At 35.0% G+C, this 16,572-nt stretch overlaps 1 protein-coding gene across 2 annotated transcripts in view; it reads right to left on the bottom strand.

The window, feature by feature from the left end:
- TEX29 (testis expressed 29) overlaps positions 1 to 16,572 on the bottom strand; it is a 41,181-nt gene that overhangs the window by 20,020 nt on the left and 4,589 nt on the right. For both annotated transcript variants that reach the window (XR_007951747.1, XM_051984214.1), the window contains one exon: positions 2,839 to 2,949. Coding sequence is in view for 1 of the 2 variants with exons in the window: in XM_051984214.1 (XP_051840174.1) it covers positions 2,839 to 2,949 (111 nt within the window). In the remaining variant the exon portion in view is untranslated. The remainder of the gene's footprint in view (positions 1 to 2,838; positions 2,950 to 16,572) is intronic.

Here is a 16,572-nt window from a genome sequence, read left to right as displayed (position 1 = left end):
CCTTCCAATCCATATTACACTGTTTCCACATTAATGGTTATTCACAGGTCTGTCTCACTTCTCAATATCAAATACTTAAATGTTATTTTGAATGCCATTCATAGCATTCAAATAAATAAATAAACCCCCAAGTCCATGGCTTGTCATTGAAGCCATACTCCTTTATGAGTGTAAGCACACATATATGTACAAATACATAATACATATATACATGCAGAAGAGCTAGAGAAGGAAATGACAAACCACTTTAGTAGCTTTGCCAGGAAAACCCAAATGGTGTCATGAAGAATCAGACATAACTGAAATAATTGAACAACAACATATATATATATATATACACAGTAATACCATTTTACCCTTTACAGGCTCATTTCCCATTATTCCCATTGTCACAGATCAGGAACAAAGCCTACTATATTTTTTGTCATCATTTGTATACATTACACTCTCTACCACCTCTATGTTCTTTCTTATGCCTTATATCTTGAGCATCCCTACCCACAGAAATCCTACCCAATCTTTAAAGGTTACTTGTACCGTTAAATTTTTCTTCATTGCCCTTTATTCTTCTCTACACATATAATTTCAAAGGGATCTTTCCCAATTTGAACCATATATTTCTCTTGTACTCACATTTATGTAGAATTTTAAATAATCATAGGATTTAAGCTAGATGGGACCTTAAAAGTCATCTAATTCAACCCCTTCATTTTACAGATAAACAAAAAAGATGCTAGAGTGACTTGCTAAGAATACACAGTAAGTTGTAGAACTAGTGTTTTAATGCAAGTCCTATAATTCTAAATCTATTGCTTTTTATGTATCTATTATTACATTGGTTATTTATGTGCAAATTTTATCCTATTATAACCTCCATGATGGAAAAAAATATTTTGCCTCTCGTTTCCTTCAAAAGTTTTCTCAGTGTGATATAGGAAATAGGAGCTTAATAAATGTTTATTGAACTGAATTAATTAGTATATTGTTATTGTTTTCATGTTTGCTACCTTCATGCCATACATCCAAAGTAGCTACTGTCTCATGAAATTGTAGGGAGAATCACAAGATTTTAGTGTTAGAAGGAACTTTAGTGGCCATTTACTATATGATATAACCCTTTTCTGAAATAAAATCCCACTACAGTCTACCTGCCAAAGAGGTACCTGCATGAAGATCTCAAGCAGGAGAAGGCCACTGCCACCCATAGAGGTTCATTCCATATTTGGACAGCTCTGATTATTGAGAAAGGAATATTTCCCATATATAATTCTTATATTTATATATATATTGAAAATATATATAACTTTTATCAATGTGTGTATAGGTATACATACATATCTGTATGTATAGATATGTATGTGTATGTATATATCACGTATATGTTGTTGTTCAATTATTTCAGTTATGTCTGATTCTTCATGACACCATTTGGGTTTTCCTGGCAAAGATACTAAAGTGGTTTGCCATTTCCTTCTCTAGCTCTTTTGCATGTATTCATGTATTATGTATGTGTACATACACATGTGCTTATACTCATAAATATGTAACATAAAATACATAATGATTTATATAATATGTCTGCATTATATTATACAACACACATATTTCTATTATGTTGTATGCACACACAAGTAAATCTGTTTATGAGTATACATTATCAAATTTACATATTATATACATGTATTATATTGTGTGCGTGTATTTCCTTCTTTATTTCTTTTCTTGTTTATGCCTTCTGGAGTCAAACCAAACTACCTGAAATGCTCTTCTTCATGACAGCACTTTAGAGACTTCCCTGCTTCTCCAGCTCCTTCCACCTATTCTCATATGATATGGACTCAAGGCCCTTCACCATGCTTGTTTCTTTCCTTTAGATGATACGCAGATTTATTAATGTCCTTCAAATGATGACACTAAGAAGTGAAGATGAAGCCTGACTGGAACTGAGTAGAGAGGAATTATCTATCACCTGCTTGTTTCTAGAAGCAAGACTCCATTACCTTTATTATTTGTCACATCTCACTGCTGACTCATATTGAGCTTGAATTGCACTAAAATTCCTTGCTTTTTTTCAGACCATGTGCGGTGTAATCATCCATGAAGTTGATTTATTGAACCCAATTATAAGACTTTTTATATTTATTCCTATTGGATTCTACCTTGTTTAAGTTCAAGTAAAATCCAATGAAATAATGTAGATATTGTAAAGTGCTCTGTAAATTTTAAAATTCTATATAAATATCATATATTTTTAAAATTACTAATTACACCTTTCTTGGAACATGCATTTTAGACAGTGACTTGTCTCTTTGGTTTTCTTGATATAACCTCTAACTGAATAGTTAGTTAGAGTAGAACCATACAAAATTGATGATTTATATGGGATGAATGATAAATTCTTGTCATCAAAGAAATTGTTTTTCTCAAATACTATTTCCACAAATTAATTATCCCATTATTTCATGAGTTACCTAGTTCTATCCTCACTCAGACTAATGGAATTCTCCTAAGGGAAAATTATTTTTGATACTGCCCACTCAAAATTGGAAATTTAGAGGGAATGAATGGAAAAAAATTTCAAGCACACCTTCTGTGTCCCTCAGCCAAACACAAAGGCCACTGTGGTAAACCATTTGAGGTTGAAATAAGTTAGATATGAACTTTAAAATTAGCCAGGCTTTTAATGTACTGACCAGACTGGATTCCCCAGGGAATGCTAAAATGCTTTCAACTTTCTGCAACACAATTTCCTGGGTAATTAACAACCCCATTTGGTCTGAATGGTTAATTTTCTAATTGTAGCTGACCAACTTTAAGGCCTCTAAATAAAATAGTTACCTGGAACAGCTTTTTCATAGCAGACTTCTTTAAAAAAGCAGCATCCTAGTTTCTTGCACTGGTCTCTTGAGACATTGTAGTCACATATGTCAAAAAGGGGAATGTCACATACTGCAACAAACATATAAATACATATTGTAATCACTGAAAACAAAGCCTTGAACTCTATAGAAGCTTTGAATTTTATTCTGGAGAAAGCAGTTACTGGGAAGCTCTTGGGTTTCTGGGGGATTTTTTTGTTGTGTTAATTATGCATCATACAAATCTCACTTTGAAACCAAGATCTGGAATGAATTAAATTTCTGAAGAAAATAATGTCAAGTTAATTATACAGAATAATACACAGTCCTCTAATGATTAAGAAGATAATATATTTCAGTTAAAGAGTGTGCCAAGCATAGTACTCCACAAAGCAAAGTAGAAAACAAAGATCTAATACAATTAGATTGGGAAGTTCAAGTTGTAATGTATAATTAATTCAACATTTAAGCATACAGTAAGTTAAAATTATCAACATGGGCTGTGGATTATTGCAGGATTTTTAGGCCGTGTCAGAAGGACAGCAAGTTTTATTCCCATTTTGACAAGAAGGAAGAAAGATAATGAATGTGCAAAGCACTGTAGGAGAAGATGAATTAAAGGAAGAAAAATGAACAGAGACACTTCTTGGCAAATGACCATTTTCAACATATTACAACAAGAGAAACATTTTTATCCAGAAGTATTTGGGAGTGGGAAAAGTGATTTGCTCAATTAATAAGAAGTCCCAAATGAAAGAAGCCCTAAGTGAGGCAACTGAAATGGACTCTCAGGGAAAGAAAGGAATCAGTACCAGGTCCAAGAAGAGCAAATAGAAGGCACTGCAGGAAACTTCTATAAACATCTTTCTCACAGAACAAAATCCATATTAATTTGGTTCAGAATAAAGCATCACTTGTATCAGTCTGGCAGGTCTGGGCCAAAACACATCTGGCAATGTTGACTTCTCTGCACCATAGGCTTGCAGAAAAAGGAGAAAGCAAGCTTCCAACCTCCCGTAGTTCTACCCCCATCATCATCCCAGAATTTTTGCTTTGACCCTGAAGAATTTCTATTTTACACTCCTTTAGTCAGTCTTCTCCTAACTAAAAGAATGCTGACTCCATTTCCCTCAGATAATTTCACCCCTCTGATGAAGGGTGGGTATATTGGGCAGAGAAAAAATGAATTGATCTCTAGGGCTGACAGGAAGAAGGTACGGGTAGAGACAGTTTAGCTCATGATCCCACTAGATGGAGAGGTCATCCAGTCAGAAATCCATGTCATGTCAAGCCCCCAAGGCCCACCCTCTGTAGGAGTCTTGGACAGCCTCGCCTTGCCATGTCCTGTCAGAAATCCCAGTCATGCTCCTGAGGTTAAACTTTCTCTCCAAAAATCTTCTCATGGCCATGCCATACTGACTGCTCTCCTTTGGGCCAGTCCACCACCACATATCCCCTCTGCTTACTCCTCCCAATCCACGTGGTCTCTCTCCTAACCCCATTTCTCTTCTTTATGGCAAACTAACTTTTTTGGGGTGCTAAGTCCCTTTCAGGAGTTAGCCTGCCAGCTAGGTTATGTCCCAACCTCATGAAGTGGCTCCTTTCTCCTGGTGAATGGAAAGTTCCATTAGGGAACTTGCCCTTTCCCGTCATTAATTATTGAAATCCCATCTATGCTCTCCAGGCTCTGTTTCCTATTTACCATTCCTCTATTATATCCCTTCATTTTGTCTGTAACTCATTCCCCTAAATAAATCTATCTTTGGCCATTATGAATTCTTCACATGACAACCCCAACTTAGTGTTTTTGATGTTTTGCCACATCATCTCTTCTCCCAGTATACCATGGACTATGTTGTATGGAGGGACCACCATACAACCCTATAGTGTAGGATCAATTGTCCTAGCTCCTTTTCAGTTATAAATCCACACCCAGCATCTGAAAGGAATCCTAGGAGCAGGCAATAGAATTCCAACCTCCTTCCTTACTATACTTCCACTAGAGAAATTCACCATTAGTTGCTTTATTCATAAAGCCAATTTTTTTGTTATTGCAAATTGTTCATGATCCCATTTGGATTTTTTGTTTTTGTTTTTTTGTTGATGTAATTGGGGGTTAAGTGACTTACCCAGGGTCACAGTTAGGAAGTGTTAATGTCTAAGGTCAGATTTGAACTCAGATCCTCCTGACTTCAGGGCTGGTGCTCTATCCACTGTGCCACTTACTTGTCCCTGGGTTTTTTTTTTTTTTTAAAGATACTGCAGTAGTTTGCACTTCCTTCTTCAGCTCATTTTACAAATGAGGAAACCGAGGAAAAGGGGAGTCAGTGATATACCCAGGTTACTTACCTATTAAGTATCTAAGACTGGATTTGAAACTCAAGTTTCCTGACTCCATGGCAGGCACACCTTGCTACCCCAAAGTAAATATATCTAAATGTTAATTGTAGATGATGATTGATATTGAATTTCAGCCAATACCCTCAGACAAATGGATCATTGGATATTTTTTCATTTTTTTTCACAGTAATAAAACCTAATAAAAAAAACCCTCCAATTGCCATGTTCATCTACAATAAAAAAAAAAAAGAATAAAAGATTCTCAGATGTGAATTTGTATTTAATACCTAAATAAAGTATTCGGGCTACCTCCCTTTTTTAAAAAACCAAGCCTCATTTCCTCCTCCTGTGTGAGAATTTTTCTCCACCTTTCTGATCCCAGAAAATGCAGTCAATCTATAAACCCTTATTAATACCTATTATATGCCAGGTAGGGCAAATGAGGAAAGCAGTAGATAGAATCCTGGGCCAGAGTCAGGAAAATTTATCTGACCTCAGATGCTTAATAGCTGTGTGACCCTGAGTAAGTCACTTAAGGCAAAAGCTGCTTACTAGTTATGTGACCCTGGGCAAGTCACTTAACCCCACCCCACCCCACCCCCCGAACCTTACCCCCCACCTCCTGTTTGCTTCTCTTTCCCTATTTGAAAATGAGCCAGAGAAGGAAATAGCAAACGAGTATCTTTGCCAAGAAAATCCCAAATGGCAGTACAAATCATCTGATGACTGAAATGACTGAAATGACTGAACAATGAAAACCGGCTCCTGCTGCTAATACAAAGACATATATGAAACAACTTCTACCATCAAAGATCTTAAAATATTAAGATCTTTAGTTAATATATTTTTCTTTTCCCCCTTTTACTTTGGCTCCTTATATTTCCTTCTTCTTAAAATTTTCTTCTTCATCTTTTCTTTCCTTCCTTATTCTTTTCTCTCTTCATTTACTGATTTGGTGAAGTTGCATTATAAGATAATAATAATAGCTCTGCTTATCAGTTTTTTTTATTTCATCTGTCCAGCCTCAATCAAAACAAGATTAAAATTAAAAAGCAATCCTTTTAGATGTATTGTTTGTTCATTCTTCTTTCTCAAGAGGACCATATCAGGGAGGTGATGCCATTACATGAAAGTGAAAGAGGATGTAAGTGAAAGTGCAAGATCACTTGTCTCACTTTCCCCTCCAGACCATCTGGGTCTAGTGACAAGATAATAGATCAAGACAGCTGGGGCCCTGGCTGAAGTGGCAGATCTAGGCCTTTTTAAGCTAAAGTCTTTAACAAGTCTCAGTTTGACTGAAGCAATTGCTCATTCAGTGTTTAAGGCTAAGTAAGAAATGAGGCAAAACATGGCCTATTCTACCTGGTGGGGTTTTCAGTCATCTGGGATCAGGAAGATCCTCAGAGTTTCTGGCCAAAACAGAATTTGTACTTTATACTTTAGAAATATAATGCTAAATTTGATAAAATCCAACAGCCATTCCTAATAAAAACACTTGAGAGCATAGGAATAAAAGGACTTTTCCTTAAAATAGTTAGGAGCATATATTTAAAACCTTCAGTAAGCATCATATGCAATGGGGAAAAACTGGAACCTTTCCCAGTAAGATCTGGAGTGAAGCAAGGTTGCCCACTATCACCATTATTATTCAATATTGTATTAGAAACACTAGCCTCTGCAATAAGAGTCGAGAAAGAGATTAAAGGAATTAGAGTAGGCAATGAGGAAACCAAACTATCACTCTTTGCAGATGATATGATGGTATACCTAGAAAACCCCAGAGATTCTACTAAAAAGCTATTAGAAATAATTCATAATTTTAGCAAAGTAGCAGGATACAAAATAAATCCCCATAAATCCTCAGCATTCTTATACACCACCAACAAAATCCAAGAGCAAGAGATACAAAGAGAAATTCCATTCAAAATAACTGTTGATAGCATAAAATATTTGGGAATCTACCTACCAAAGGAAAGTCAGGAATTATTTGAGCAAAATTACAAAAAAGTTTTCATACAAATAAAGTCAGACTTAAATAATTGGAAAAATATTAAGTGCTCTTGGATAGGCCGAGTGAATATAATAAAGATGACAATACTCTCTAAACTAATCTATTTATTTAGTGCTATACCAATCAGACTTCCAAGAAAATATTTTAATGATTAGAAAAAATAACAACAAAATTCATATGGAACAATAAAAAGTCGAGAATCTCAAGGGAATTAATGAAAAAAAATCAAATGAAGGTGGTCTAGCTGTACCTGATCTAAAATTATATTATAAAGCAGCAATCACCAAAACCATTTGGTATTGGCTAAGAAATAGATTAGTTGATCAGTGGAAAAGGTTCACAAGACAGAATAGTCAACTATAGCAATCTAGTGTTTGACAAACCCAAAGATTCTAAATTTTGGGATAAGATTTCATTATTTGATTAAAAACTGCTGGGATAACTGGAAATTAGTATGGCAGAAATTAGGCAAGGATCCTCACTTAACACCATATACCAAGATAAGATCAAAATGGGTCCATGACCTAGGGATAAAGAACGAGATTATAAATAAATTAGAGGAACATAGAATAGTTTATCTCTCAGACTTGTGGAGGAGAAAGAAATTTGTGACCAAAGATGAACTAGAGACCATTACCGATCACAAAATAGAAAATTTTGATTATATCAAATTAAAAAGCCTTTGTACAAACAGAATGAATGCAAACAAGATTAGTAGGGAAGCAACAAACTGGGAAAACATCTTTACAATTAAAGGTTCTGATAAAGGCCTCATTTCCAAAATATATAGAGAACTGACTCAAATTTATAAAAAATCAAGCCATTCTCCAATTGATAAATGGTCAAAGGATATGAACAGACAATTGTCAGATGAAGAAATTGAAACTATTACCACTCACATGAAAGAGTGTTCCAAATCACTATTGATCAGAGAAATGCAAATTAAGACAACTCTGAGATATCACTATATACCTGTCAGATTGGCTAAGATGACAGGGAAAAAATAAAGATGAATGATGGAGGGGATGCGGGAAAACAGGGATACTGATGCATTGATGGTGGAGTTGTGAACGAATCCAGCCATTCTGGAGAGCAATCTGGAATTATGTCCAAAAAGTTATCAAACTGTGCATACCCTTTGATCCAGCAGTGTTTCTATTGGGCTTATACCCCAAAGAGATACTAAAAAAGGGAAAGGGACCTGTATGTGCCAAAATGTTTGTAGCAGCCCTGTTTGTAGTGGCTAGAAACTGGAAAATGAATGGATGCCCATCAATTGGAGAATGGCTGGGTAAATTGTAGTATATGAACGTTATGGAATATTATTGCTCTGTAAGGAATGACCAGCAGGATGAATACAGAGAGGCTTGGAGAGACCTACATGGACTGATGCTAAGTGAGATGAGCAGAACCAGGAGATCATTATATACTTCGACAACGATATTGTATGAGGATGTATTCTGATGGAAGTGGATTTCTACGACAAAGAGACTTAACTGAGTTTCAATGGATAAATGATGGACAGAAACAGCTACACCCAAAGAAGGAACACTGGGAAATGAATGTGAACTATTTGCATTTTTGATTTTCTTCCCGAGTTATTTTTACCTTCTGAATCCAATACTCCCTGTGCAGCGGGAGAACTGTTCGGTTCTGCAAATATGTATTGTATCTAGGATATACTGCAACATATTTAACATATATAGGACTGCTTGCCATCTTGGGGGGGGGGTGGAGGGAGGGAGGGGAAAAAACGAAACATAAGCGAGTGCAAGAGATAATGTTGTAAAAAAATTATCCTGGCATGGATTCTGTCAATACAAAGTTATTATTAAATAAAATAAAATTTAAATTAAAAAAAAAAGAAATATAATGCTAAGTGGGAGAAGATTGTGTGAAAATGAGTGATAATAGGGAAGAAGGTGATAAAAAGAAAAAAGCAAGAGGTCAGTCATCTTAAAATCAGAGGGATGGTCATCTTGGAAATGGTCACCAACACTGAAATAGCAGATTATTTTGATACCTCGGCCAAGTCACAAACATGCAGAATTGGCAGCCACTTATATAGTATTAATTCTTTTTCTCTGGAGAGAGAAAAATAAAGAAAGGAATAAAGAACAACATTCTGCATTAAGTAAGCCAGGTTACATTGTGCAATGATCAATGTTGATAGACTTAGCTCTCTTCAACAATTCAAAATTAAAAGACAATTCCAAAAGACTCATAATGGAAAATGCTATCCTTATTCAGAGAAAGAACTATGGCATCTGAATGCATTTCAAATCATGATATTTCTACTTTTTTGTTGTTTTTTCCCTTTTGTCTGATTCTTCTTTCATAACATGACTAATGGGGAAATACGCTTAATATGATTGTACACACAAACTTGTCAGATTGTTTGTCCTCTTGGAGGGAAAGGAAGAAGAGAGAAAATTTTGAACTCAAAAACATAAAAGTGGTGTTGTGGGATCAGCTAGTTGGTGTGGTGGATAGAGCACCCTGAAGTCATGAGAACCTGAGTTCAAATTTGGCCAGCAGACACTTAACACTTCCTAGCTGTGTGACCCTACTGCCTCAGGAAAAAAAAAAGTGAGTGTTGAAAATTGTCTTTAATTGGAAAAAATATTTCTTTAAAGAAAGAGCAAGCCAGGCTGTGAGAAATGTTGAAAAGTTGGGTTTCCAGTGTTGCAAGCTTTGAGGTAGGGTGGGATTGTGGGTACCACTGACCAAGAGGTTTTCATAAAGTGAGAGGTGAAGGAAGGTTAGGATTCACAGAACAATTAAGTGATCAACAGAAGTCTTGAGAAAACAAGGAATTGGGGAGCTAGGAAAGCACAGGTGGATTCAGCCAATCAGAAAGAGTCTTGTGGTTTTGAGAGAACCACAAACTTAATAGCCAGATCCAGCCCAAACTAGTTGGGGTCAGTGACCTGATGACCACATCACTGGGCCTGCTTAATAGGCTAATTGAAAATTAAACAATACACCCCAGAGGAGGAGTTTTCTGCCATTTTTTAACATAGGATGTATCATATGGGAGGGGGGCATATTTTATACATATTAAGAGGAAATATATAGTCAGCGTTTCAGAAAGGTTGTAACCCAGATAAAAGAATAATCCATTTTCTGAAGGGAGGGGCTGTGTCACACGAGCAAGTATAAAGGTTCCTCCACTTCTGTATTCAGTGCTCCTTCTTCTGGAAGAGGAGTGGGGCCCACTTCTGGCCAGAAACATTAAGATGATTCCTTAAGATTCTTCTTCAATAAATTTTCCTTGATATCTGATTTTCATCATCAACAATGTTATTTCTAATAAGGTTAATAGGAATCAAGGAGGAAAAGGAACTCAGGTGGTATGTGCTTTAAGTCACAACCAAGAAAGAGGGGAAGGCAGGAATGGATGCAAAGTTTCAGAGCCATTGAGGTTCATCTGTTTTATTCCACCAGAGGCAAATTTCCATTATACCAGAATACATGAATGAACTTTGGAGACAAAAACAGATTGCATAAAATTATGTATACATGTACAAGAATATGCTCACTAAAATTAATTCATATTCTCCTAATTTGAATTATTTAATTCAAATCTTCAAATAAACTCTTCTATTCATTTAAGGAGATCATAACATTTTTATGGCTGAACTTCAACAATAGTTCCTCACCTCCGCCCAAGTTTGTCTTGGCAAATATCATCACAAAACCTGGCTGAGTTGGCAATTTATTTGTAACTTTTTTTTTTGGTCTCAATCTTAAGTCATAAAAGAACTTCTGTCTTCTCGTGAAATTTCCTTAATGTCTACTCTTTGTATTTTCCACAAGCCTACTAGGCAACTCCAAAAACCTCACATTTTTGGGCCTGCTTTTTCTTAGACTTTTCTTGAACATGGTTCTATGGATGGCACTCTGGACTGAATTACAATTCTGAATTCTGGTCTTGGCTCCACTGCTAGCTTGTATGACTTTGAGCAAGTCACTTTACCTATTTGGATCTGTTTCTTCACTTGTAAAATAAAAAGATTAGAAAAGATTGTAGAGATAGAAGGAATATCTCTACATTCACTGAATCCAGCTGATGTAAACTGAGATCTTTTGGGGGAAAATGATGTAAATTGTGTCCCCTTTAACCTTTGGGGGGCCCTGAAACTGCATCCTTCTTTTGGGGGAAAGGGTGTTCCTGAGCCTCAAACACCTTTCCCAACAACACCCTTCCCAAGTTAAGTGGTCTCTTTCAATTGGAGATCTTGGCCAGGGAGCATAATCCCTACCCTCTATTGAATTGGAGATTAGTCCTTCAAACTACTCCCAGCTCAGGGCCTGAGAAAATCCCCCAAAAGCCTCAGAAAGCTAAATAAAAGGTGACTCTGAACCCCGAATCTTTTGCAGGAAGGCCCACAGATGAAGATATTTTCTTCTCACTGCAAACCCATCTCTGCAAAACTATACCGCCAGGATTCTTTGCTTACTAAGAAAGCTTCTTGGTGAAAATAAATTCCCTTTTGCCACACAGACCTTGGGTTTGGGTTTGTGAATTCTTTCACAAACAATCTTCCGGCATAGACTAGAGGGGCTCTCTTACCCTCAGCTCTCACACAAATGGCAGAAAACTCCTCCTCCGAGGTATTGTTTAATATTCACACATAATTATTGTGCCTCTTAGCAGCAATCAACTGGATCTCTAACTAAACTTGTTGTGTTTGTTTACGAGATTTAATCTGCTCAGGAGCTTGTAGAGTTCAAACCTGGAAGGCATCCATAAATCTTCACTATAGATCAAACCATTTAAGAGCACTCAAAGTTTATAGATCTCCAATTTCAGTCGCCCTTGGGTTCCTTAATAACAAACTAAATATCTTGGGATAGCAGCATCAGGAACCCAGAAAATATGAATGAGGTTCATACAATGCAGAAGTGGCCAGAGCCTGATCTTGACATAAAGATCCAATTCAAGAAATAAGGCTGGAATTCTGAATAGTAAACAAACAAACCAGGCAGCTAAGTAGTGCAGAGGAAAATGTCAGGTCTGGAGTCAGAAAAACCTGAGTTCAAATCCAGCCTCAGACAATTACTAGCTGTATGCCCATGGGCAAGCTACTTAACTTTGTTTACCTCTGCTTCCCTGTAAAATGAACTGGAGAAGGAAATGGCAAACTACTCTAAGTATCTTTGCCAAGAAAATCCCAAATGGCATCATGAAACAATCCAACAAAAAGATGTTTGTTATAAGGAGACTCAATGAGTCTTGAAATATTCAAGACACAAATCCAGAAGAAAATAGTCCAAAACAAATAAATACTAAAAAATATGCCACAAAGCCAATAGAGATTCCTGAGAGAAATGAAACAAAAGTTTTAGAGAATTAAAAATTATGAAATGAGAATGCTAATGGGGAAAAATTAGAAAAGAAAAATGATGAGTGGAATAATAGTTATAAAAACAACAGAAACATTCATATGTACTCAACCAATATGTAAACAAAGAAGCACTGAACAAATGTCTGGGTATCGAGGATTTATTTTAAAAAAGACTATTATAGTGATATAGGACTATGTTACTGCCACCAAGAATTATGGAAAGATTGTTTTTAAGAAGACTGTACTTATTGATCAATGCAAATTCTTCAAGGAAATGGTAGAAAGTTTTTATCATATTATTTATTACTTTAAGTAATAAATTTAGATATATAGAGATACCTAGAAAAATGTCACTTGGGGTTTTCTTGGCAAAGATACTGTGGAGTGGTTTTCCATTTTCTTCTTCAGCTCATTTTACAATTGAGGAAATTAAGGAAAAAAGGGTTAATAGGCTTGCTTAGCATCATACAGTTAAGTAAATAAATGACACAAATACTAACTGTAAAGCACCCTTGAGAATTCAACAAATTGTCTGTTAACTGAAACATTCAGAGACAAATCCCCCACAATTACCCAGACATAATAACTTGAGGAAGATATTTTCAATAGATGTCTCCATATCAAATATTTATCATATCCAAAGTACATGGAATGAAAATCTTTCAAAATACAGAGATCTCCAAGAAGAAATTAAATTTAATAGGATAAAGTACCTATGATAGCAATCATCTAATCTGTTATTGGAGGTATCTCAAAATGCTTTCATTGAATTTATACAATATAAGTTTACATCCCAATATTGTTATTACTTCCAGAAAGTAGATATTTTATACACCTGAGTAACAGTAGTCTATAGAACATTGAACATAAAAGAATAATAGCAGGATAATAAATTGTCCTAAAACCATTACTATCTAAACTCCACTGAACAAGAAGAAAATAATATGATAATAATGGACTTTTTTATTACTTTAAGGTTTCCAAGGTACTTTGTCTATATTATCTCATTTTAGCGATCCTTCCTAGATTTTTGTGTCACCAGAGATTTAATTTTCATACATCCCATTTATGTCTTCATCCAAATAATTTGTTTTAAAATGTTTTTTCTATTCATTTAAGAGAATCATAAAAATTTTAAGTGAGCTGTCACCCACTGTAAAAATGTTGAGCAGAACATGAATAGATATAGCATCCCTGTAACATTCTACTAGACACTTCCCTCCAGGTTGACATTAATTCAATTAACCAATATTCTTTGGTTCCAGTTTAGTCAATCAATTCAGAAGATATCTAACTATCTTATCCCCTAAAATATCATGGCCCAATGCTAATGATAATTTTGTTGCTATCTTTTACTCTTCTCTTTCCCTCTTCTATGTTATCTGTTACTGATTCCATCCATTTTATTTATGAAATACAATATTTCTCTAATCTACCCGTTCCTCCTTTATTCCTCCTCCTATCAACATTGTACAGTTTAGACTCTTAATATACTAGATTATTGTAATAGCCACCTAATAAGTATTTCTACCTCCTTCTGTCTTCCACCCTTCTGACCTATTTTTACATTACTGCCAGATTAATCTTTCTTATATATAGATCAGGGAAAATCTATTTAAAAACATTATAATCGCTCTCAAATTACCTAAAGAATAAGATTCTGACTTCTTAGCTGAGTTATTAAAATTCTCAATAATTTTGTGCTACCATATCTTTGCAATCATTATTTTATGGTACCACTCTCTCTAGTACTATCTACTTTATACTTTAAATTAGCTTTCCACCTCTCTTCTTTTGCTTATGTTCTCTACATCTGGAATGGCTTATTTATTCAACAACCCTCCTCACTCAATTCTGCTTATTGAATTTCTCTGCTTTCCTTAAAGTCTAACCTTTCTTCATCAATTAATCTATAAGCATTAATAAATACCTAATCAGGTGCCAGATATTGTATTAAGTCTGGGATACAAAAAAAAAATCGATACACTTAGGCAACTTATATTCCCAAGAATGTAATTAGGTACATGTACCTCATATTGCTACATCATGTATGTTATGTAGATATATAAAATATGTATATATGCCTATACATATATGTATGTATATATAAATTAAGATGATTCTCTGATTACCTAAAGAGTCAGACTCTCTATCTCTGTGTCTCTCTCTGTGTGTCTCTTTCTGTGTATGTCTATTCTCTCACTCTCTCTCTACATATTTATAAACATATACATTTGCATATACACACATATATACATACACAGCCGATATATATAGAGAGCACTAAATAGCAGGTAAACTTATAGAGGACTTTTAACAACTAGGGAGAGGGAAAGAAGGTCCCAGAGAGTATTTGGCACAGGGGCATCTTGATGCAGAGTAAAGTGAGCCTAAAAAAATCCAGTTTCTGTCTTCTATTAAAAAAAAAAAAAAACATCAGGAGGAGTTTGGAAATATACTCTCCAGCCCTCTAATCAGAGGAGAGAGGAGGCTGAGGGAGGTGGTATCAATCAAAGCTTGAGTTAGCAGAATAGTGATTAGATGTGATGAACTGAAAAAAGCTGTAATTCATTATTGACTAGAGAAATGCAAATTAAAACAATTTTGAAATATGATTTTACACCTACCAAATTGACTAAAACAATTAAAGAGGAAAACTACAAATTGTTTCAAGAATCTATGATTTTGTGAATATAGGAAGCAACAGGTGAGGAATTTTTCTGCCAATGTAGAGTAGCATCTTCTCTGCAACTTGTTCAGGGTGACACAGCAGGTACATGCCAGAGGTAGGATTTGAAACCAGGATTTCCAAATCTTGATAGTAAGCTGCTAATCACAATGCCATTCTTCCTTTCAAATGTATTCTTTTTTTTCCAAAGCTTTTAATAGTATTTTACTTTTTTCCCCAATTATATATCAAGACAATTTTTTAGCATTCATTTTTAAAAGATTTCGAGTCTCTCCCCTTTTCCTAAAATGGTAAGCAATTTGGCATACATTATAGATCTGCAATTACATAAAACATTTCCATATTAGTTACAGTTATGAAATAAGAAACAGATGAAAAAGAAAAATAATCATGAAAGAAACTAAATTCAATCAAAAAGTATGCTTTGATCTGCATTCAGAATCCATCAGTTCTTTATCTGGATGTGGATAGTATTTTCTATCATAAGTCCTTTATACTTGACTTAGATTGTGTTTCCGAGAAGAGCTAAGTCATTCAGAGTCGATCATCACATTGTTGCTGATGCTGCATATGATGTTCTACTGGTTCGCTTTGCAAAATCTATTCCTCTTGAACAAAATGAAAAAGTAATGGATTTGGAGCCTTGGAAAGTTTTTTCAAATCCTTTGTTACTTATGCCATAATTTGCACATTTGTGAGGCCTTAGGTTTTATTGTTGGCTCCCTTCTTAGATTTATATTTTCCTCGAATTTATTGCTATGTAAACTATATTACCATTTTTCCTATGTTAGGACTGCTTATTATGATGTCTAATTAGACAGATATGCATAGACAGTTTTCTCTCATCCTTTTCTTTTTTTACTTTAAAGCCCTTTTGACTAGATTTGCAAGACTCCCAAGTCAATACATCTTTTTTATCAGCCTTTATTAGGTATATTCCATTCCTGGTCATGAGTCTGTCACTCCTGAATTTTAAAATGTGATCCAAAATCCAAATCCTATTCTGAGACACATTTTCTTAACCAGCTAATCATTTCCCAAATGTGCTTTTCTCTTCTAAAACTCTTTCCTTCAATCAGCAGCAATAATAAAAATACCACTTATGCCCCTAAGATCTTCATTACTTTACCCCAAGAATTCATCATTAACAGAACTTCCCGAATTTCTTTTGGAACTATAATTAGTGCCTATTTAAATCACCAGAACTGGGTTATAGTCATCTAGTTTGACAAGTCTTGGAAGATTCTCGATGAAATCTTGGGTACATACTCTAAAAAGAAAAGAGACCTATTGTTATCAAGTCAATAATTATCAACTTCAATG

This window comes from Antechinus flavipes, chromosome 3 (assembly GCF_016432865.1).
Source record: "Antechinus flavipes isolate AdamAnt ecotype Samford, QLD, Australia chromosome 3, AdamAnt_v2, whole genome shotgun sequence".
NCBI lineage: Eukaryota > Metazoa > Chordata > Mammalia > Dasyuromorphia > Dasyuridae > Antechinus > Antechinus flavipes.
The sequence above is the reverse complement of the archived record's forward strand: the minus strand, read 5'-3'. Positions and strand labels throughout refer to the sequence as shown.